This window comes from Fonsecaea pedrosoi (assembly GCF_000835455.1).
Source record: "Fonsecaea pedrosoi CBS 271.37 unplaced genomic scaffold supercont1.6, whole genome shotgun sequence".
Taxonomy (NCBI): domain Eukaryota; kingdom Fungi; phylum Ascomycota; class Eurotiomycetes; order Chaetothyriales; family Herpotrichiellaceae; genus Fonsecaea; species Fonsecaea pedrosoi.
In genome coordinates this window covers 3,188,095-3,210,784 of record NW_013550610.1, presented here as the reverse complement: position 1 = coordinate 3,210,784, position 22,690 = coordinate 3,188,095, and the positions used below count along the sequence as shown (strand labels likewise).

General features: G+C 53.2%; 10 protein-coding genes across 10 annotated transcripts; 3 read left to right on the top strand and 7 right to left on the bottom strand.

Annotated features, from left to right (window-relative positions):
- Positions 1-1,330: 1,330 nt before the first annotated feature.
- Z517_09994 (uncharacterized protein) lies at positions 1,331-1,966 on the bottom strand (the record flags this gene model as incomplete). The annotated part of the gene is made up of 1 exon (XM_013425902.1): positions 1,331-1,966. The coding sequence occupies one exon, from the start codon at positions 1,964-1,966 to the stop codon at positions 1,331-1,333; it is 636 nt and encodes a 211-aa protein (XP_013281356.1).
- Positions 1,967-2,371: 405 nt separating this feature from the next.
- On the bottom strand, positions 2,372-3,677 carry Z517_09993 (uncharacterized protein; the record flags this gene model as incomplete). Its single annotated transcript, XM_013425901.1, has 2 exons — positions 2,372-3,432; positions 3,491-3,677. 2 exons carry the CDS (start codon positions 3,675-3,677, stop codon positions 2,372-2,374), a joined length of 1,248 nt encoding a protein of 415 aa, XP_013281355.1.
- A 1,329-nt stretch (positions 3,678-5,006) lies between these two features.
- On the top strand, positions 5,007-6,085 carry Z517_09992 (uncharacterized protein; the record flags this gene model as incomplete). Its single annotated transcript, XM_013425900.1, has 3 exons — positions 5,007-5,341; positions 5,424-5,479; positions 5,547-6,085. 3 exons carry the CDS (start codon positions 5,007-5,009, stop codon positions 6,083-6,085), a joined length of 930 nt encoding a protein of 309 aa, XP_013281354.1.
- A 227-nt stretch (positions 6,086-6,312) lies between these two features.
- On the bottom strand, positions 6,313-8,916 carry Z517_09991 (uncharacterized protein; the record flags this gene model as incomplete). Its single annotated transcript, XM_013425899.1, has 3 exons — positions 6,313-7,154; positions 7,212-8,101; positions 8,162-8,916. The coding sequence occupies 3 exons, from the start codon at positions 8,914-8,916 to the stop codon at positions 6,313-6,315; spliced, it is 2,487 nt and encodes an 828-aa protein (XP_013281353.1).
- A 1,006-nt stretch (positions 8,917-9,922) lies between these two features.
- Positions 9,923-10,910, bottom strand: Z517_09990 (uncharacterized protein; the record flags this gene model as incomplete). Its single annotated transcript, XM_013425898.1, has 3 exons — positions 9,923-10,463; positions 10,528-10,617; positions 10,675-10,910. 3 exons carry the CDS (start codon positions 10,908-10,910, stop codon positions 9,923-9,925), a joined length of 867 nt encoding a protein of 288 aa, XP_013281352.1.
- Positions 10,911-11,874: 964 nt separating this feature from the next.
- Z517_09989 (uncharacterized protein) lies at positions 11,875-13,344 on the bottom strand (the record flags this gene model as incomplete). Its single annotated transcript, XM_013425897.1, has 1 exon — positions 11,875-13,344. The coding sequence occupies one exon, from the start codon at positions 13,342-13,344 to the stop codon at positions 11,875-11,877; it is 1,470 nt and encodes a 489-aa protein (XP_013281351.1).
- Positions 13,345-14,228: 884 nt separating this feature from the next.
- Positions 14,229-16,784, top strand: Z517_09988 (uncharacterized protein; the record flags this gene model as incomplete). The annotated part of the gene is made up of 16 exons (XM_013425896.1): positions 14,229-14,300; positions 14,368-14,477; positions 14,540-14,571; positions 14,628-14,669; positions 14,735-14,860; positions 14,928-14,984; positions 15,060-15,297; positions 15,360-15,464; positions 15,582-15,695; positions 15,770-15,805; positions 15,865-15,908; positions 15,971-15,992; positions 16,062-16,104; positions 16,204-16,319; positions 16,423-16,476; positions 16,547-16,784. 16 exons carry the CDS (start codon positions 14,229-14,231, stop codon positions 16,782-16,784), a joined length of 1,449 nt encoding a protein of 482 aa, XP_013281350.1.
- Positions 16,785-17,454: 670 nt separating this feature from the next.
- Positions 17,455-18,555, bottom strand: Z517_09987 (uncharacterized protein; the record flags this gene model as incomplete). Its single annotated transcript, XM_013425895.1, has 1 exon — positions 17,455-18,555. One exon carries the CDS (start codon positions 18,553-18,555, stop codon positions 17,455-17,457), a length of 1,101 nt encoding a protein of 366 aa, XP_013281349.1.
- Positions 18,556-19,317: 762 nt separating this feature from the next.
- Positions 19,318-20,875, top strand: Z517_09986 (uncharacterized protein; the record flags this gene model as incomplete). The annotated part of the gene is made up of 2 exons (XM_013425894.1): positions 19,318-19,671; positions 19,772-20,875. The coding sequence occupies 2 exons, from the start codon at positions 19,318-19,320 to the stop codon at positions 20,873-20,875; spliced, it is 1,458 nt and encodes a 485-aa protein (XP_013281348.1).
- Positions 20,876-21,292: 417 nt separating this feature from the next.
- Z517_09985 (uncharacterized protein) lies at positions 21,293-22,041 on the bottom strand (the record flags this gene model as incomplete). Its single annotated transcript, XM_013425893.1, has 3 exons — positions 21,293-21,769; positions 21,838-21,893; positions 22,008-22,041. 3 exons carry the CDS (start codon positions 22,039-22,041, stop codon positions 21,293-21,295), a joined length of 567 nt encoding a protein of 188 aa, XP_013281347.1.
- Between the last annotated feature and the right edge of the window lie 649 nt (positions 22,042-22,690).

Sequence of the window (22,690 nt, the reverse complement as noted above, 5' to 3'; positions counted from 1 at the left end):
AATGTCGATCAGGTGAATTCGTCTTCGATTGTCCGAGGTTTCGAGGTCAAGTAGCTAAGAGTAAACATGGCAGAGGTTAGACTTGAGTGAGGGGACAATAAATTGGAGGACGACATTGAGAAATGAGTGTAGGCCAAGGTCAAAGAAGGAAGAAAGCTCGCAGGCATTGAATGCGCCTATCTGAGGAGCAGATGATGGAGAAAAAAAAAATGCAGGCCAGCGATAATAACAGTATATAAGTGGACTCGAAGATGGACTCTAGGACTCCAAAGGTCCGAGACAATCGGGGGGACTGGAAAGGTCAAAGTAAATAGGGCCGCAGAGCGTAGCGGCGCGGAGTGAATGATGGCGCGATGGCAGGAAGAGCAGAGGTATTGAGCTTACAAGATTTGAAGCAAGGAGTTGGTTGCACGCTGGTATCGCAATGCAGCACCAAGTGCTGTTGATGGATGATGAGGAGGAGTTGAATGAACAACGAACCGCGGCGTGAAACCCTCCAGAGGCCAAACTGCGCTGGAGGCGCAGTTGGGCTGGGAAAGAGCGTGATTGGTTGCCGGGGCGGAGGAGGCGTGGGACTCACTCACGTGATATAGCTTGGCATCTCCGCCTTTGTTGGGTTGGAGCAAGCGTCTGTTTGGCTCGTTTACCACATACATACCCGTTGATGTCGAGGCTATCAGAGAATGACTGCTCCTAGATATCTTTCTATAGGTCCTTCTGTGACAGACATTCTTCTTGACCTTTAACTCCTTTTCTTGTAGCTCTTCGGCTATTCAGGTTATTCAGTCTGGGTACTGAACGATCAGGAAAATGAGACTGTGAGTGCCAGGGATTTATAGGAGGAGAACTTCGCGTTGCGTCTCTGCAAAGGCACGCTCACTGGTATGGCCATCCCTTTGGAACACGCATCAGAATCCTAGACAGAGTCGACCTGGGTCAGTGATTGTCAGAACTTGGCACCCATCCCCATCTCAAAGGTCCTGTCTGTTCCAAAAAGCCACAGAAAGACAGATAGAGGACGCCAGCCAGGTCGTGCATATCTGGGAACGGAAAGCAGTTCTCATACAGGAAATATCATTTCATAATTATCGTTCGGTTGCTGGATTGCAAATACTATGTTATATACATTGACGGTGTGTCCTGCGAGCAGATAATGCGGTGCCAGGCCAGTTGAATGGTCCCAAAAGACGAACCTCGTTCAGACATCTAAAAAAAAAGATTCTTCATTCACCGCCCCCTGCACAGTGCCATAAATAGAGATAGCGTCTTGCCCTCATACTCTCGAGGTCCTGACCAAAAGTTTCTTGCCGCCTGAGAAATAGGAATTGAATCACGAATCTGTCTTCTCAGTCTCTTGCTGGGTCTCGTGCTCATGCTTGATCGTCCATCCGTTGAGATGACCGGTCCCGGCGGTCAGGTATGATGCAAATCCCAACCATGCGAGATACGGGGCCATCAAGTATGCGGCAGTCTTGTCCACTTTGTTCCAGACATAAGTCATGTAGCCGACAGTGCCGGTCAGGGCGACCACATCGAGCATGGCCTCAATAGGTCTGCCGAGGCCGAAGAACAGAGGCATCCAAACGAGGTTCAAGCCCAGTTGTATCGTGTACAATGTTGCCCCTCTTCTTGCGTTTTCAACTGTCTGTGGACTCGGGCTTGCCAATCCGATCGTCCAGACCCGGTGAGCCGCATACCCCATGAGTATATAGAGTGCGGACCAAGCCGGGGCGTAAACCCACGGAGGGGGTCTGAAAGGAGGTTGTTTTATTGCCTTGTAGTGTTCTTGAGCGGTTCTGAACTTTCCCAGCTCTGTTGCCGCTGGGTCCGAGAATCTCTTAGGACGGAGTCTCCCAGGCTGAGAGACAAGGCCAGATCCCAAGCCCAGTCCGAGGGGTAGAAGGATCGAGACGGGGGCATTGGAGAAGATGGAGGCGGGTAGCGTAAGGCCCGGAACGTACGCCATCGCTGTAGATAGATTGTACAGGAGGTATTTCTTAGAGTTTTGTCGAGACGAAAGCCCGAAGAACGTTCAGGATGTATTTGGTATCAGTTCTGTCGTTTGCAAGAGAGTGTTCGATCAGAGAAGCTGGCGGCGACCGGCGAAAGATATCATCGACAAGTAAATAGCCATCAGGTGAGTTGAATGTTTTGGGTTGCTCATCAGGTGAGCCGAGCATCGCAGTTCTGGCGCGTGGGCTGCGCATGACGCAACTTGTACCGCGCTCCGTCCCAGCATCTTTTCCCGCAGACATCCAAAGCTTGCGATGGTCATGTTTATGCGCATTTGATATGCAATGTCAAATTAGATCCATGTATATCTACTAGCTAATGTCATTTTGCACTAATCAAAATATACCTTCACGAATGATCAAGCAAAAGCTCCCACTACCGCCATCAAGAGACCTCCTAGGCCCACGGCGAGACATGCTTCGATTCTGCGTCTGCCTTTCAGAGCCTCGTAGCTCTTTTCACTCAAGAAATCCTCCGCAATCAGCTGCACTAAGCCCGCGAAAAGTAAAAGTCCACTGGAAATCGCATTTGTGATACCGACCATCAACAGTCCCACCTTACTCGCGGGGTCATATAGCGAGTGCAAGACGATTCCCATAGCCTGACCAATGGGTGTTGTCGCGCCATACGCGAGTGCCATGAGCCAGGGTTTGGGCGAAGAAGCATCGAACAAGGTTGGTATGAGTGCCGCAATGCGCGATCCTAGGGCAAATCCTTCAAAGGTCTGGTGGAAGCAAATTGCGATGAGCAGGACGGCAAATTGCGTGCCCTGCGCGACGGAGACGGCCATGCCAATGAAAATACTGTGAAATAGAATTCCCGCTTCGAGGAGCAAGCATTGGAGGAAGAGTCGCTGGGGGTTCTCGTCATCTTTGGTAGTGAGATGATGCAAGTTATTTTCATGTTCGGAGATTTTGCGTCGGTGAGGGTTGCTCAATGTCGCAGACTCGTCCGCAACTGGATCGAGGTCGTCCAGCTCCAGATCTGAGTCGCTCGATGCCGAGTCTCGAGGTTTTGGGGATGTATCTGTGTATGGCGTCGTTGGCACTTGCAAGTGGTCCGAGGGAACATGTCCATTGCCATAGACCGACGATCTTCCTTCTCCCGAGGAATGTTCCTCCGGTACTCTCTCCCATTCATTCGCGTGACTGTGTCCTGCTCCTTTGCTTGCAAAGAACATCTCTATCCCCACCACCATGAACACGGACAACATGGCAATCAACCCGGGCATCTGCGGGTACGTCTCTGTCCAAAAGTCTGGCAGACAAGGATCGGTCATGGATATAAATGCCGTAGGGAGCAGGTGGATGAAGGCCGTCGCAATGAGGACGCCTGTGCCGAAGTGCCGGGAGAGGAAGAGGAAGCGATGTGGGATAGGGAGTTTGGGAAAGCGACGGGCGATAATGGGAAAGGAGCATGCTGTAACACGGTCAATATGGACCACTAGCTATATCAGATGGAGACTGCCTCAACTTACCGAGAGTGCTCAATGCCAGAATAAGGAAGAGGGCAAAGACATGGATGCCGGTGTTGTAGGCACCTCGTCTTCCCACTGTGCCGCACGCCGGCTTCGCGGGCGCATCTTGTCGTCTCTGTAGTTCTGCATGGAGGAGCTCGAGGGGTAGTCCGCTCAACGATGATGGCCCACGGTCATCTGATAGCATTTGTCAGTTCTTGGGTTGTTCGCGGTCGGTACATTCGGGAGCAGGAATAAACAACGAACCTCGAGCGATGAGCCCATGAGACTCGGGAAACATCACTAGTGTGCTGTTTTGGTGTGACCGTAGGATTGGCCATAAATGCCGTGAGGAATGACACTGTTGAGAGGTGTTACACGTCGTCGCGTTTGCCCTGACGCTGCGACCCCTCAGAAAAGATCCGAAGATCCCTTACTCGTAGGTACAGATCTCCCGTCTCTGAAAGTCTGGTCTGGCGGGACCAATTCCCTACTTTCCGACTCGCCGAGTTCTGCTCGCGCCTCATCCCGAATAGGGACAACGGTGACGCCGCCAATTCTGGTCAGTGGTGCTATAACGGGTCTAGGGCCTTGGCACCATCTCGGCGGGTTATGCGGGCTACTTATCCCCTGGTATGTTTCCGTGCATCCTCTATATTCACTGTCGCACCCTATCCAGACGGAGTATTTGACATCACCATGAAGGGGAAATACATGATACATTTACGTTCTTATGATTTCGAATTCCGTCTCAGAGAGCTTTCCACTGGATTTGTCCGAATGATTGAGAACTAGCGCCGTTAACCCACCGCTGCTGAGCAGGACGAGCTCGTCTAGCGTTTGCTTAGATGGCGAGATATAAACCTACCACGATCTTGGTATGTATCGCGTATACACAGACACATCTCTCCACAATGGGTGAAAAAATGGCCGGTGTAATGAGAAAAGACACCACTCTGGCTGCCTTCAATTCCTCTCAAATGCTCCTAAATGCTCCTAAATGTTCCTAGGGCTATACCTCTCACGAAGTTGTTGACGGGATGATGAAGTAACCACGTCGATGGAATTACCGATGCTCTTCGGCAATCAACTTGTTCAGGAATCCATTCCAAAGGCACCAACGGAGTATGCAACAAATAGTTATCCGAGGTGGTCAGACTCGAGGCTAATGATACCGTTTATTCTATCCGTTCACAACAAGTTCGGCGGCCTCACGGTTCCGGCCGGGAGCTGGGCTCGACTTGTCCGTCAGGCCGAAGGTCGGCCGCTGAGTTGAAGCCGCCTCTATCCGAGCAAGGAGGCTGGCCCTGGCTGCCAGGATTGTGTATGCATGCAAATCTGTCTGCCAGCGTCTGGTCAAAACATTGTGTGTTACATATAAAGAAAACTTGACCGAGGTCTGATTCGAATGGAAGCTCTGCTTTAGAGACAACAGCCAACCCACCAGAGACCTCGCCAAACCCCGACCATCCCTTTCTGCGTGGCCGAAACGACAAATCTCAACCAGACGTCGCAGTGTGTAGATTTCTCGACGGAGATGAACGATGTCCGAAAGGCTCGTCCCTCATTACAGGCCTCGAGGCTGAGGAACTTGATGCTCCAGGCGGCGCAAGATGAGACCCAAATCGTGCCTATGGCCTGTAGCTACGACGCCCTTAGCTCGAAATTGACCCAGGATGCTGGATTTCCCGTGGTGTTTTTGTCCGGCTTTGTCGTCGCAGCGTCGCTTGGGCTTCCGGACACCGGGTATATCGCGTTCGGCGAAATGACGCAAAAGATCGCCGAGGTTGTGCGGCAAGTCGACGTTCCCATCCTCGTGGACGGGGACACGGGGTACGGAGGGCCGATGAATGTGAAAAGGACGGTTCAAGGGTATGTGCGCCTCGCGTCGCCTCGCCTCTCTTTTCGTATGGGGGGACACAAAACTGGCCTAGCTGAACCGCATATCCTCCAGGTTTGCACTTGCCGGAGCGGCCGGAATCATGATTGAGGACCAGACTTGGCCCAAACGTAGGATTTCCTCCCCCCCTGAAAAGTTCATCAGGTAAAACAGCAGACCCTGACATGAACGAGCCAGGCTGCGGACACTCTCAAGGCAAGACGGTTGTTCCAGAAGACGAGGCGTATGCGCGGATACAAGCGGCCGTGGACGCGCGGAACGAGGGTCTCGACATTTGGATCCTGGGAAGAACCGATAGCCTGATCCTCGGCTATGACGAAGCGGTCAAAAGAGCCAGGCGATTCATCGAGATCGGCGTGGATGCCGTATTCGTCGAGGCAGTGCCGGACCGGGCCATGATGAAGCGGCTGGTGCAAGACCTCCAGTTCCCGTGCATGGTCAACATCATACCAGGGGGGTGCACCGAGGTCGTCTCCACCAAGGACCTCGCTGCCATGGGATACGCGTGCGTGGTGTATCCGTTTGCGTTGATCGCAGCCAAGATCAAGGCGGTCCGACAGGCGCTGCAAGATCTCAAGGCCTCTTTCGAGTCGGGAAACCCCCCAGATACTCTCGACGCGAATGAAGTCTTCGAAGCCGTGGGGTTTCCACAGTATTATGCCGAGGAGGGCCGATACCAGTATAATGGCGTGACGAACAGGCGCAAAGAACAGTAATCGAAACAGCTGATTTAGATATATTTAGATAATCGTCCCTCCTAGAATCCAGTCTCCTTTTGTCATGCCACCATCCAACTGAGTCAGTCGGCTGCTGTCGTACGACCAATCAAATCACGGACGCGTCTAGGTCAAGGGAGATGAGTCCCGAAAAGAAGGACTTGATGCATTTACGAGCTGAAAGTGGAATAGTGTACACCAATTTCGTCACACAAAGTTCTCGTTCATCAAGGAAACAGCTCTCCATATTGGTTCTCCATGGGCAGATTCCACAAGAAGTCAAGAGAGTCGAGCTCGAGGCCCGAGGAGACGAAATTGCCCGAAGAGCTGAAGGGGGCGATGCTCTTGTCGAACGGTCGGGCCCACCAGTCCGCGCATCCGGGCGATGTCATGTCGAGGTTCTCCGTGACCGCTGCTGACGCTAGATCGACCTGGTTCTGAGTGGCATGTACGTGTAAAAGACCTGAAGGTTCCCCAGCCGCGCCTATTTCGTGGCAACTCGACCGGCTTTCGTCGTGGTTGGTTTGGTTGTGGTGGTGGTGGTGGTGGTGTTCGCTATTGTTGATATTGTTGCTGGCATGGCGCATTCCCCCGATCAACGACTCTCTCAGCCTGGCCACTCGCTTCTCGATCAGCGTGGTAAACCTGGCCGAGAAATCCATGTCATCAATGGGAGACGACCTCAAGGCCACAATACAGTCGTCCAGAATGTCCAGGGACGCCTGGATCGCGATGCTCCCCGAACCGATACTGATAGCTTTGAGGAGGAAGATAGCAGCCGAGATGAAACAGAGCGACTGTCGGACAGGCATGTATCGCAGGTTGCCAGACAGGGCCATTTTAGTGGCTGTTTTGAGAATCTCGCTGGCCCCGTCGACAACCTCCTGCAAGAAGACGTAGTCGGAGCTCGAGAAGCACGCCGATGTAATGTTCGTCTGGAGAGGATCCGTACCGTGCATCCCGCGAGCCAAACCTCTTTCCACGATGGCCTGCATCGACAGGGCGTGGGTATAGACTCGCAAGTTTTGGAATTCCATCAGTAGAAGGTCTCGTAGCGACTGAGGGAGACCTAGCAAAGTAGAAGGCAATTAGTTTTCCGCTAGCCGACATCGTTGGGTCGACCTACTGTTCGAGTATGTTGCAAACTTTTCTTGCCAGCGCGTCAGAGACGGCCGAAAATGGTCTAACAGAATGGTGTAATGCCCGGTCAAGAGCTGTTTCTGGGTCGACGCGGGTGACTCGAAGAATAACACAGAGGCTGTCTTGATCAGGCGGACCAGCTCTAGCCAGCAGTCCATAAAGAAATCCCAGTCCTTTGCTAGAGGATCGTCGCTGGACAGAGTAGAGTTGGCTTGGGTAGCAGAGATGGAATTCTCGGGGAGCTGAGTTGGACAACTGAGCCGAACCGAGAGGTTGGTCAGGTAAACGTAAAGCAACTTGGTCGTTCGTATGGACCTGGCCTGGACCTTGGGATCCAATATTTCAATGACGGGACCGTCAGAAAAGAGTCCTGATTTATAGGCCAGGGTCGTCGCGATACCGAGCAGCATCCACGAAAAGTGGTCCGACTGTTTGGAGGGTTCGAGGATGTCTTCTCGCCAGCGGATCAGATGGGAGTCCGAACGCGAGGTGCCGTAGGGCTGGTTGGGTTGATGGCTTGGACACAGATCGCCGCTGGTCTCGTCTTCGGGAGGAAAGTCGGCGTATCGAGGATGCCAGTCGGTAATCAAAAGACAGCTGTCGATGATGCTGAGGACTGACATTCTTTTGGCCGAGTGGGTTCCGCGTCCGAGAACGACCTGCTCAAGGAAACCTCTGCAGCACTGCCACAATCTCTGGTGAATCATGTAGCTGCGCACGACACCTCCAGCACCGGGCAAGACAAAGAAGCGTGACGAGATCATGAGGATCGTTGTACACAGCATCGGCTCTTCCGTGATCAGTCTTTGATGGGTCGAGTGGTTTTGAAACTCCGACATGAGCACCGGACTCATTGGAGAGAGGTACTTGAAAAACCTAGGGCGCATATCAGGATACTATGTTAGGGAGGGGAGCGTAGATGGGTTAAGCGCGTACAGATCGACAAGCGTGACGGCTTCTTGTGCAAGGAGCCAACGTTGCCGGACGAGGCTATATCGGCTCCAGGCCTCTAGAGTCTTGTCCTCAACAGTTGATAGTCGAGATACCCCAGGCGCCAAAGGGGGATGGATGGTGTCCAGATCTAAGTGGCCATGGACGAATGGGTTGGCCTGCTCTGTGAAGCCAGCCTGCGGGTTGGAGCACTCGCTGCTTGCGCTGCTCGAATTGGTCGTCACATCTTCAAGTCCGGTGGCTGAGTCGGCCGGAAACGGCGTGCCCAATACATCCACGGATTTGGGTACGATCATGATTTTGGACATGGCACGCTCCATCAAAGACGGTCGAGGACTAGCGGATTGGTGGCCAACGTTGCTGCTGCACCCTTTGTCTCTGGTCGTCGAGGGCTGCGCAGGATCCCTCTCCTCAGTCAGGCCCACAGATGCCGGGGTGCTGTTGGCCACCAATTCGGGTTCGTGGCTCTTTTCCACCCACCGAGGAGGCTGCCGCTGTCGACCCGTCTTATATTCGCTCTTAAAGACGCATTCTCGATGCTCACGGCGGCATTTGGCGCAGGGAGGCTCCCCGTCGAGATCGCATTTTACTTTGCGGGAACGACAACGCAAACATGCCACGTAGCTTCGTTTGTAGGGGACCCCCTTTGGCCTTCCATTCTTTGTCGTGGGTTTCTGGCTCTGGTCCTTCTGTCCCACAGTCACATTGGACCCGTACCCTGGGGATCTCGCAGAAGACATCGAAGAAGTCACGCTGATGGGGTGATAGAAGTATTTGCTCTACCCACGCACACGCTTCAGTTGTTTGTGTTATGCTCGATCGTCACATGCGGACAAGGTATCTTGCCTTGAATCCAGGAGAGCCCCGAAACCGGAACACCCTTGTTCTGGTACCCCGCAAAATGTGTGCCTGTATCGGCTGTGGTCAGGGGAGGGTGGGGGTGTCCCCCGTATTCCAGTCTCACCGGGGAGGCGATATCCTGTTTTTCCGTACAGCCGTGGACACCAAGAAGGTCTAAACCATACAAAGGCCACGCTATATGACTGGCAAATACAAGGCTCCTAGGTATTTACCCTAAGACTTTCTTGACAATATTGTCAACGTTATTGGGTGCTTGTTCGAACCTTACAACCGAGCCGATGCTTACTAGTCTATTAATGGCTAGTTCATTATCCATGAGAGGCATAGCGCACAGATCTCCCGCTCCTATAGTCGAATTAGGACTAGGCTTTCTCGAGGCTATCTGTACAGTACTGGTGTTGAACTAGCCCAATTTCTAACGCCGCCGCGTCAAATGGAGGAAAGCATGTGTGATGAGAAGGTTCATTCCTCTGAGTGAGCTACCGCGAAGAATTCTACACGTTGAACAACAGTACACGAGACATGGATTCCATCTAAGATACCTCCCAACAGCATCTCAGCATCACGTTCTGGTATAGGATGATCAATCCAACGGAAGTGGCTCCTGGTAACAAGTTTAGATAAATGAATTCCATGCTTACTGATAGGATTGCTTCGCTCCTTGTTCAAGGCACTTGCTGACCATCCCTTACTAAAATACAACGACACCTTTATGGTTACCAACGTTACATCCATCAGTGTATGAGACCTCCCTCAGCACGCGCTCCTCGGCAGCGAGAACCCCCACAGCCTCTTCGACTCCTCCAATGCATCTGCGATGCCGTCCCAACGTAGTATGAACATGTGAGTGATGCTTTTATACGGTCTCCCAACACAACCCCATCATCATGTCTCCTTGGTCCGGTCGCTCGCACCGCGGATCAAATGGCTGAGATCACTCACAGGCAACGAGAGCGGAAAGTCCACCGCAACCAACAACTGGATCACAAGCAAGTACCACCCGAGGAGACTGGTGACAAAGGTGATGGCCCCGGCGGCTACCAGGAGGTTATTAGCGTCGATGCCCTGCGACGCTTTCCAGAAATAGCCAGTCAAGCAGCCAAAGGCCGGGACGAGGGTGGCAAAGATGGAGACAAAGACGATATTAGTCCTGAGCGAGCAGAACAGATAGATAAGGCACAGAAGACCCATGTAGAGGTGAAAGTAGCCGAATGTTGCCGTGAACATAGGATTCGACGCCGCGGTGGCCGGGTCATCGGGTTGATAGGCGATCGAAGCGTTGTAGAAAGGCGTCAAGGTCGCGGCGAATGTGAGCCAGAAGGCGCCAAATGAGGCAAAGACGACGCAAGGGAACGTATTTCCCAGGATCAACTCGAAGACACAGCCGATAATCATAAGGAGGCCTCCAAAGAAGTAGTATGCTCCTCTATACGCGGGACGTGACGTGAGCAAATCCGAACCACGAAGACCAGACCCAGACCAAAACTCACACTTCAGCGGCGCCCAATCCTCCTGCGCCCCTCCACCCCATCAGCACGTTGGACAAGGGGGTGACGCACAATAAGAAGCCGACGAGGCAGCTAGGGATACCAGTCAGCAAACAACTACAATAACACCACGGTCCAAGGTTCGCTCACAGAGGTGTGGGATTCCCAAACGTCGAGCGGATGTTGTTTGACACGCGGTTTTTGGGCGTCAAGTATATCTTCTCAAACAGCTCGGCGCTGATTGAAACGCTACCCGCCGTGCGGATGGTGTTCAACGCATGGTCAGGGTCGTGCCGGTCGTGATGGAGGTCGTGCGTGTCAGACACGACGCCGTTGTGCAGGGGCACGTCCCGACTGTTGTTCTCCAAGTCTGCGGATTTGGCCATGATGTGAGGAATTCAACTAGAACGAGTGACTGATACACCCGTCAAGAGAATTTTGGGGGGAGTAGTACATGAACCTCAATTCGCCAGGTCTGACATACACGAGAAGGTCCTATATTTATAGCGATGGATCTGTACCACCTTTCAAATTGGGATGATATTGCAGACACCTTCTCAGACCCAGTCGACTAGGGATTCATGGTCCCCTGACGAGTAGAAGACGAACAAGAAATTCCAACACAGCTTCTATTGCTCGTTCATCCGCGACAATAAAGTTGTCGGAATACTAGCCCCTACCTGCCCTTGTGGTGCTGACATCGAGTCGAAGCCGTACAATTCACATCCCTTTTTTGTGCAACATATGCTGTCCACCGCGTGAACCTAGGGCGGCACTAGCGAGATTGGAACTAAGCCCAGCGCTCGGTGCTGCCACTAGTGGCGCCATGGCTATCGTCGTGGTCGATCGTTCATGCGAGGCCGAAGTTGATCGGGCCGGCCTATGGTCTCCGGGGCGGATAATCGCGGCCCAATTTGCAGAGTCAATCCTATTCGAGGGTGGCGAGGGTGTCGCTTTCGAATGAGGAGCTACCAATCGCAGTATTCGGCCAAGTCCTCGACGTGCGGAGAAGCAATGTACGAGGTTTTGTGTAGCGACCAGGGTAATGTGGTTGACGGGTATGTTTGCATTAATGGGAACAACAAGACACCAGGGCATCCTGATTTTACAGGAGACCGATGTCATAATGCCCAGATCGAACCTGATCCGAGCGAATCTGTCTACTTCTTACTACCCAGTAAGCTAAAGCTCAGCCGGTCGGTTGACATCTTCTAGAAGGAGGTTCGAATGCGAGTTCTGTGTTTCTAGCCGCCTGTTTGATGTTCTTTTTTTGTACTCTAATCTGTTGTGTGTGATCAACATCTGTGACAGCAAGCAGCAGAACATGGGTTTCGATTCCAATCCGCAATTCTAGTCAATAGACATGTTGACAGACTTGATCTGCGTAAAGGCAAGCAGCTCGTCCAGACACTCCTCTCTTCCCAATCCCGATTGCTTATATCCTCCAAATGGCACATTGACATAATGCAACGCCACGCGGTTCACCCAGACGTAGCCGACTTCGAATTTCTTGACGGCCCTGTGCGCAGTGGCCAGGTTCTGGGTGAAGACGCAGGCGGTCAAGCCGTAGTCGGTGTCGTTGACAACCTTGAAGAGCTCGTCCTCGTCCTTCCACTTGAAGACGCCCATGATGGGGCCAAACACCTCTTCCCTGGCCAGCCGCATGTGTGGCTTGAGATCAGCGAAGATGGTCGGCTCGAAGAAAAAGCCCGTCAGATGGGCGGGCTGTTTTCCGCCTGTGACCAGCCGAGCGCCTTCGGCCAGAGCATCCTCACAGAAGCCCTTGACCCGATCCAGAGCGACGCGCGAGATCACGGGGCCCATGGTGGTCTTGTCGTCCAACGGGTCACCCGGCACGAATTGCTTCTTGACTTGGGCGGCCACTCGGGCTAGGACCTCGTCATGGATGGACTCGTGCAGGAACACACGCGACGTCGAGCCGCACGACTGGCCGGCCCAGGAAAAGTTCATACCCTTTGTGACACCCTCGACGAGCTTGTCGATATCGGCGTCTGGATAGGCCACGAACGCATTTTTCCCGCCCAGCTCGAAGATCACGGGTTTCAACGTGTCGGCAGCGCCCTTGTATACGGCTTTGCCGGTGGCGACGCTGCCGATCAGCGTGACCATACTGACCAACGGGTGCGTCGAGAGCGTGACGCTGGCCTCTAACCCACCCGGGAGGAACGAGAGAACGCCGGGTGGGAATACACCTTCGAGAATTTCTGCCAGGTACAAGGCCGACAAGGGCGCCTGCACAGGAGGCTTCATGATGACTGTGTTCCCCGCAGCCAGGGGGGCAGCCAGCTTTTGGGCCGTGAACATGGCCGGGTGGTTATAGGCCACCAGCCTCACCACCACTCCTCGCGGTTCACGCAACGTGTAGTGGAAGGCGTCCGAGGCCTGAGGGATAGTCTCGCCCTTAACCATCGGGATCAGACCGGCAAAATAGTCCAAGGCGTTGGCGGCGGTCAAGGCATCTGGGACCATCATATTCACCGGGTTGCCCGTGTTGGCGGCGTCTAGCATAGCCAGTTCCTTAGCATGCGAGCGGACAATGGAAGCTGCCTTGCGCAACAACTCCGCTCTTGTCGCTGGGTGGACGTCTCGCCATGCCGGGAAGGCGGCGTGGGCGGCCTTGATGGCAGCTTCGGCGTCAGCAGCTGTGGCCTGAGCCACTCGAGTGATCACCTCGCCGGTCCCTGGGTTGTAGGTGTCAAGGTATGCTTCCGGCGTCTCTGGCTCATGCCATGCTCCTCCGTAATACAGCGAGAAATGCTTGGGCAGCACCTTGGCAACATGAGACGGAAGGCCGACCATGATTTATTGCTTTCCTCGCTGGTAGATTTCAATGGAATAGGAGCTAAAAGAGGACGCAGATGAACCCCAATGTATATCTTGGGGTCCGGCGAACAAGTTTGTCTGGTATCCATGACCGTTCCTCGGTTAATACATGGGGGGAAATAAACGCAACGAACGACGGACGGCAAGCCAAAAGCCTGCGCCAAATCAAGTCGTGAGTGGCACACTAGCTTCCAGCTCTGGGAGTTGAGCCCGCGCAATGTCGGATAAAGGCGGCATGTCACGATTGTAAGTTACTCTAGGTCAACGGCAAGATACTGTACGGAGTAAGTTAAGGTTGTGGAGGTGGAGAGTTCCAAAAAGCGGGGGATGGAGAATGTTGCTGGTCTAGCCCCGTTGGGAATGCTAGCCGGCTTAGTTTTCACATTGGAACGTCAAGTTTGGTTCCCTGGTCTCTCCCCCCCCCCCCCCCCCAATAGGTACCTCGACTGATCCTATACAGCGGCAAGCAACGAGGCTCACTGCCTCACCGTCCAAGCCCGAGGCGGATAACTTCGGCTTGTGTCTATTGGTTCCTGTCTTGGTAACGAAATCTTCTCCTCTCCTCAAGAAGAATACGAGATGGAGATTGACAGTGTCTTGGGCAACCCTTCGGCTGTTAAACTCCGTACTCACTTGGAACTCACGTCCGCTGCGAGACAGTAGACTCCCCGTCTTCGGCGGACTGGCTTCATCTGTCCCCCGCAATGCGATAAAAGGACACGGCCCTTGTCGTCGAGTCCGTCCCAGATAATTTAGATCTCTTGTTGTAAGTTTCTTCAGAATCCATCTCTGAATCCCAATCCATTGATCAACCCGGATCTTTCTACCTCCCTATCTTCGTCTTGGCCGTCGTCGAAACCATGTCTTTCGTCAACAGCCTCCCCAGTACTGGAGAAGTCTACGATGTTGTCGTGGTCGGCAGTGGCTTTGCGGTATAGATCCATACGAGCACCGGACAAGAGGTTTGATTTTGGAGCCTGATTCTAATCTTATGTGTAGGGTTCTACCACAACCCTTCGCTTCCTCGAGGAGTGTGAGAGACTCGGGAAGTCTGGCAAGATCGCCTTGATCGAAGCCGGCAAGGAAGGAGAACGATGTGGTGCTAGCAGGTAATCAGATTGATCGATTTGTTCTTTGCCTTCCAGTAATCGTCTCTGACGAAAAAGTCTAGATGGACACAAGCAGTCCTTCGACTCACAGACGGTGACACGGCTCATCTTATCCAAACTGGAGCCTCAAAGCACTGACCATCTCTGCAGATAATGTCTTTGACCCAAATTGGAAACACGTTATGAAGGCAAGTATCGATCTCGGTCCGTCTTGACCTGCCTGACTAACCATCTGTCTCAGCGCGTCAGGTAAATAGATCCTTCGATTCCCAAGGTGGGGTTTACGGGACTTATTTTCCTGCACAGCGGCGGGCTTGCAGACCAAGCATACTGCGAGAAATTGGAGAAGGAGGCCCCGATCTCGGTCGACTACCTCAAGGAGCGTAAGTTAGGACATAGCCGGAAATTCATCAGATAGACCTTGTGAGGACTGATCTCTGGACCGTACAGGCGGCGTCAAACTGCACCATCACTACGAAGAGAATCTCTTGGTCCAGTTTAGCACCCGTGAGTCCTCACCTCCCATTATCTGAGTCGGCCATAGATTTCCGGAACTAACGAGCCTTTGTCACTCACCCGCAGGCCAGCACTTCTGCTATCCCATTGGCGGTGGACATGCAATCATCAACGCCCTCTTCGATCACATTCGAAAGTACCCCAATGTCAAGGTCTTGTGGGAGACGACGGCTGAACATCTCCTGCAAACCGAGCAAGGCGAGGTTTGTGGAGTGCGAGTCCGACAGCCTGATGGAAAGCTATCCAAGGTCTTCGGGAAGAAGGTGATGCTTGCTTGTGGAGGCTTCGAGGGCAGCAAAGACCTGTATGCCCTTTTCTTGCGGTGTGACCATTCATATCCACCTTCACATACTCATTCGATCTCAGGATGGCCCAATTTGTCGGCCCGCGTGTCGAACATCTCCCCGTCATCGCACCAGGGTTGAAATACAACACGGGGTTCGGCCTGAAAATGGGCATGGAAGTCGGTGCGTACAGCTACATCGGCTTTGGCTTTGGGATGCCGATTGACCATATTTGCTTGCAGGTGCCCAAGTTGCGGGATCCATGAACGGCCTTCATGTGAGTAGTGACACTCCTTCATCCCAGGGACCAGGACTGTCCAACTGACGCAAAGATAACACAGTGTGAGATGGTTGACTCTCGAACCACCAAGCCCGATGCTGTCATCTGGGGCCACAACTTTGGTATCGTGGTCAACAGGTAGGCCGACCGCTTCCTTGGCCACGGGGAAAGGGAATCCGGATGGCACACAAGGCTGACGACACCTTCATCAGAGACTGCAAACGCTTCTATGACGAGGGCAAAGACTCGTATGTTACCCTTAGACATCATCTGGCAATTACCATGCAGTCCCGACTGACATTTGCAGACTCTTTGCCACCTTTGAGATGATTGCTCTGGAGGTTTGGAGAGGTATGGCATCAGACATCCCTTGACCTGGCATGTGTTCTGACATTGTCTTTTGGGACATTAAGACCAAGACCAAGAGGCCTACTTGTACGTGTTTTTCTTCTTCCTCTTGAGCTGGTCCAGAGTTCTGTATCCATTGGCTAATCCGGACCTTAGTATCACCGACAAGCCCATCATGGACCGTTTTCGACCAGGCTGGGTCAGTTCACCAACTTCCTTCGCCTCCACCTCCCACCTCCCACCTCCTCATCACTAGCCAAAAGGTCACTCAACTGATCATACATTTGTGAGTGTTTAGGTATTCGAGACCACTGACCTGGAACCCGAATCGAGCGACACGATTGAAGGACTAGCCGAGAAACTCGGAATCAATCCCAAAGCACTCAAGAAGACCGTCGACGAGTTCAACGCGGCGTGAGTTGTTTCCCCCTCAAAAATCCATGGTGTGATTTTTGATATGATTTGACTGATCACATTTCCGCTGACCTTTGGGGACGTCTCTCCCAACGTATAATAGGATCAACGATGCGCCTCTGGATCTGCTCAAGCACGATGGAAAGTCGACGCGAGGGTATGTGAATCATTTGTGTCGCCTGCCACCACCACCACCACCACCACTGACGCTCGGGAATCTATTATAGCTTGACGCCCGAAAAGTCCAACTGGGCCGCTCCCATCAAAGTCGCTCCCTTTTACGGCTTCCCCCTCAAAGCCAACGTCACCTTCACCTTTGGCGGGCTCAAGACCGACCTCGACAGCCGCGTCATCTCCATCAGCGGAGCCCCGATTCCCAACCTGTACTGTACAGGCGAACTCTCTGGAGTCTGTAAGCTTTTTCTTTCCGGGATGGACAAAATCCCAAGCGTGATCCATGGGTAATTGGGTCTCATTGCTGACCATGTGCTCTTCTCTGCTACATAGTCTACAACGAATATCCCGGGGCGGTGGTAAGTAATTCTATTCTATCCTATCCTATCGTCGGTATCTTGTGTCGACCAGCACCTCTGAACTCTTTTGGGGTCCCATTCGGGGTCTTTTTTGGATCTTTTCAACTGACAAAACTCCGTGGTGATCAAACAGTCTGTCTTGCGGTCACTTACCTTTGGCCGTCTTGCGGGCCAAAAATTTGCCCAGGATCTCTAGGCGGACCAGCTGGACGCAACAAAAGGGTACTGGGGTTGGTAGAAGTAGGGAAGAAGGGGGAAGGAAGGCAAAGCTGTGAGTGGGCATGGGCACATGTGCATTCAATAGACGTGGTCTCAGGCACCTATATAAAAGAAAAGCCAAGCCACCTCTTCTTCGCGTCGTCCAAAGATCTTCTCCTTAATCAGGTCTAAAACCCCCCAAAAATCTCGGCTTCGTGTCCACCATTTCCCTCATGAAATTGCGCTGCCCAGCCTTCTCATGCATAGTATCGCCGGTCAGGCTGCAAGAGCCATGCATCTAGGTAGGCCCGAAACTAGGCTGCCGTCCCACCCTTTCCAGTGCAGTCTCAAGGTGATACCGGTTGATTACAGGCGTTCCTCTTCTCCCCTAGGCTCCAGTGCTCTTATTTCACGGCATTCTTCGCCATTGTCTCAGTCAGCCACTGGCTGATGAACTGCTGAATCTCCTTGTTGTTCTTCTCAATGGCCAAGAGATGTCCGTTGCCGCGTATGCCCCGATCTGCCAGATATACATGTGTGACAGGCACACCGGCATCGTGGAAAAACTGGACGGTGTGGTGATCGTACGTGGCGTGGTACGACGCCTCAGCCGTCACCACGACGATGGGGATGGAAGCCAGGTTGGGCAGCTTCGGTGCGGGGGCCTTCAGCCGGGCTCCTGGTACATGGTCCTTGTTGTCGTGAGTCTCGGTCGAGTCTCGTGTGAACTCCAGACTTTTTGTGCCGTCTGGCAGAGGAGGGTCGTAGGTCAGTGGAGTTGATGTGATTCCAAAGGGACGCACAAAAGCCCCCGGCTGGACAGCTTGCGTCCTGGTGTAGAATTTGGGCATACCGGGGTAGATGAACGGCGGCCCGTTCGGCTCCAAAGCCACAATCCCTTTGACCAAGTCCGGACACTCGTCCGCGATATGCCACCCTATAAGACCTGATTGTGAATGCGTCACTAGAAAGGCTGGCCCAGTACGAGACAGGAGGTCTTTGGCAAAAGGACGAAAGGCCCGCTCCACATTTCGATATTTTGCAATGTGTCCGACCTGGCTGGCATAGAAGGCGTCGAAAAAGGCATCTCCTCTCTTGCCGGTGCCTGGCCACTGAGCAAGCAGCTTGGCCTGGGGGTATGAATCATGCGGAGGCGAAGTGAAGCATTCTTCCAATTCCTCGACCGTGTAGTGGGTGAGTTCTCCCAGGTCATGGGCATGATATCGTGACCTTCCCACACCCGGTTGGTCGACGACATAGCATTCCCAGCCTTCCTGGGCTTGAAGCAAGGCGATTCCAGGTCGACCATCAGGCGTGGACTCCCAGTGAGTGCCCGTCTGCGCGGCTCCATGGATGTAGATGATGGCCGGTCGGTCATCGACTTTCTTTCCAAAGCGTCGCACGCAGACCTGTCCCGTCATATGGGTGCCTCGATCATCCTCGATGTATTTACCCCCAACGTAAAACACCTCGCAGAGGTCGGTTAGCGTCTGGGTATGTTCCATTGCGGCGGACATGTAGAGATGACTATGGGTAAGCCCCGTTCTTGTAGAGTCAACGTATCTCTCGTCTGGAGAACAGGTGGTCGCCTTGCGCGATCTACAATCGGTCACTTGCCGGTCGGCAGATGCTCGCTGTCCCACAGTTCTGTCCCCATTCTCGGTAGTTTCGGCGACGTTTCCGAATCGTGGGTGAAGGCAGAGCTCTGGCTGGGTGAGAGTAGTCGATGAATGAGAAGGCACGATCACAGGAATTGATACAGTGGGCTGATGGAAGCGAAGTTCCACCGCGCGTTTCTCCTGCGACAAATATGGCCTGAGTCGTGAATTGCTGGTCGCATCCTTGATCTTCCAGGGACCTCCATCGTGATCTTCCTCGTCCGAGTATCGGCAAAGATGTTGCTACTTCGAAAGGCACCTAGCTCTTCCCTGTATTCCTGCTCTTATCCCTTCCGATGTGTCATGTCATCCCCCAGTGCAACTTCGTGATCATGCCAATACCTCAAAATCTCCAATGAGTTGTTGTCAGGCGAGGCACGTGGGATGGAGATGCCCTTGATCGCCTCCGCAGGTTTCCATGAAGTTTCTCGGACTTCATCACGGGCAGCGCAAGAAGGTGGCGGTGAAAGATCAAAGACTGAGTCGAGTTGAGGAACAGAGGGTTACAAAAGGATGTGATGTGCAGCATTTTCTCGGAGCGAGGGTCATGTCGAGCTATCTGCGCATATACAGATAACAAAGGGCACATTATCCAGTATCTTCGGCACAATGAAACATCAGGCTTTCTTAACGCCCATCATCTTCGCGTGTGTACACCATGTGAATGGCCAACAGGCATCTCCTCGAGAACCCACAAACTTCACCTTGACAGGGCACATCACGCCAGACGAGATCTTCAGCTTTGTCTACGTGCCCTTCAATGTCTCCGCCGATGTGACGTCCATCTCGGTGCTGCAGAACTACTCGTTCAAGGGCGCAGGGAACTCACTCGACCTGGGTGTCTTCGATCCTCACGGTGTTGCTCCCATCGACAGCGAGACCGGCTTCTCCGGCTCACGGGGCTGGTCGGGAGGGTTCAGAAACAACTTCACTATCTCTGCAATCGATGCCACCCCAGGATATGTAAGTTCTGCAAACCACATGAGGCAGAAGAGATGAAGGACGACTTATCCTCCATTCCCTTGACAGCCACGGGCTTCTGATCTAATGTGACTTGAGTTAGAATGCCGGACCTCTGCTCCCAGGAACATGGAACGTAGTGCTAGGCCCATACGCAACCAATCGCTCGGGCATTGACTGGACACTGGACATCTCCCTCTCTTATTCCGCCATTGACTCACCAGCGTGGACTCCTTCGCTAGCTCCCATCTCCAAGGAGCCACTCCCCTCGCCCTGGAAATGGCTCCGAGGTGATTTTCACATGCACACCATCTACTCGGACGGACGGTACCTGCCTAGTGAGCAGATCGCGCACGCCATCTTGTACAACCTCGACTTCATCTTCTTCTCCGAACACAACACGGACTCCGGGAACAACAACATCGGTCGCTGGATTCCGGCGAATGCGTCGAATCTCCTCATCGGCCGGGCAATCGAAGTCACTACGCGCCATGGCCACTGGCAAGCGATAGGACTCGAACGGTCTCAACAGGTAGAGTGGAGGTATACCAACTCCTCGAACGATACGGGTTTCATCCATGCCGCAACTCAAGTGCGCAATTCCGGAGGCCTGGTTTCGGTCAACCACCCATTTCAAAACTGCTCAAGGTGCGACTGGACCTTGGACTGGGAACACAACGATGCGATCGAGGTCTGGAACGGCAGGTTTGATCCGTTGGATGAAGTGGCCGTCCAGTTTTGGCAGGGCGAACTCGTCAAGGGGAAGAGGCCCACCGCAATCGGAGGAAGTGACGCGCACAGTCCACCGGATATCAATGGCTTGCCCACCACCGTTGTGAGGGTCACGGGGGAGAGGAGCCAAGCAAGTATCGTCGAAGGCGTGAAGAATGGCCGGGTGTACTTGGTTGAAGGCCCCGGGATGGAGATCGACTTTGGAGTGGTCTATGGAAGTGGGAGGAGAGCAGAGATCGGTGATGCCGTCTCTAAGGAGGATTTGGGTGCCGATGTATACGCGAGCTTCTCGTCTACCGGGTTTGAAGGTGCGCATGCTTGTTTTGTCTCCGAAAAGGGGTATTTCCAGAACGTGTCGATCGTGAGTGAGCAAAGGATCCAGCAGAATGTGGCCGGCATGGACTTTATCAGAGTCGAGATCCGCAATGGGTCTGATGCATTGCTCGGCTTGACGAACCCGGTCTACCTCCAGTAAAGTCAAGAGAATCCCATGATACAGGAGTTCGCTGCTTCCGTGGTATTTTTCATCTGCGATAGCAACAAGTAGCAGACCAATCAGGGGATATCGCGTGATTTTGCAGTCGACAAAGTGGCATGCACCATCCCCCCGGACTCGATCTGCGAGGAACGTCGCCGTGATAAAAATATCCTCCTGCATTTCGTTAGCGAGAGTGGCTTGATCAACTCAATTCGCTGGTTGAAGGTTCAATCAAATGTGGAGTTTCCAGAAAATCAATTCTTGCATTCGTTGCACAGCATGCCTATGTCTTGTCGTCGTAACGCTAGGTAAAGGTACTTTTTCCACCGGTCTGTGTGGGTATGTTTGCTGTGCTGTTCTCTCCAGACCGTTTTCCGGTTGTATGTAGACGGGTAAGCCTCAGAGGCGCCCCTTTTACTTGGAAGGGATACCTTCGGCAGCCTTGGCCACCTCATCTGCAATCTTCTCCTTCTCGCTGTCTCCCAGCTCGTCTCTTCCCTCTTCGAACACTTTGTCAAAATCGTACTCGCCCCATCTGATGTTGGGGTTCAACCCAGCAAATTTCCATTCCCCATCGATCTTCTTGTACCAGTGCATGTTGCTGCTGTGTGCGTGTCCCTTGACGAGGACCTTGGTGCGGGTGGCATCCGTGTATTTTTGATGGGGAACACGGAGCTGATGGTACCCAATGATCTCAGTGTCCGAGACCTTTTCCCAATTGCTGGCGCCACAGAAGTGCTGGGTCATCAAGCGCGGGTCACCAAGCACTTTGGGATCGGAGATCATGGCGATGAAATCGTCAGCCGGCATAGCTTCCCAGAGCTTGTTCAAGAAGGAGCGGTAGTCAATGCGAACGGTAGGGGCGACGATTTTGCGCAGGCGAGCCCAATCCTAGAATGAGACAGCCGTGAGTAAGATGGCGTTGCGAGGGAACCGGGTGTCAGGGAGAGGCCACTCACTTTGGAATCATAGCTCTCCGCCCACTCCCAGTAGGCGTTCAAGCAGCCTTGGTAGTCTATTGCGCTCAAGAGGAGACGACGGTCAGCATCGATAACACAAGGAAAGATCCAGTCGAGAGAAGGCTGAGATTCGCCCCTCCATTGGAGTCGCGGGCACGTATATCACTCACCTTCAAAAGAAATCAGCTTGTCCTTTGACGCCATGATGAAAAGCAGCAGTATGAACTGGACAAAAAGGTTGGGAAAGAAGAGGGTCGCGTGAGAGTAGGATTAAGAGCAATGAGAGAGAGGGAGGGAGGAGAGAGATATAGTGGGAGCAGGAGGAGCAGGAGGGAGAGGGAGCGGGTTTGTTTCTTGTCCGCATCTAAATAATTGCACACCGCCCCTTTGGTGCCGTTTCTCATGTATGATTTCGCCTTGGGTTATTTATTTCCACCGTTCACACGTGCGTCGAACCCACACCAACCTCACCTGTCTGAACCTAGCGTCACCAGCCTGTGCAACGGCTGGCCTATCTCAGGGGCGCCAGGACCAGCTGTTCCTGAGCAACCCATGCACGAAGCGGCGCTAAGGCGGACATTGGAGCGCGGGGCGGTAGAGGTTTGTGGTACCAGTGGGTGCTTGGGCGTGTCTCTAGGGGTGCTAGGAGTGCGAGGCGGTGCTAAGAGGGGTATTTCAGGGAGAGATAGGGAGTTAGTGCGCGGGGTCCGGTGCCTAAAGAACCCGTGACTTTTCACTTATCGGAGCGGGGCGCAGCCATTTTGAAGGCAAGCAACTGGACTTGCTGCGACTTTGCAACATACGGAATACCGATCAGTCTATCTCAAGCAATAGCCAATGCCTCGTCCGCGCC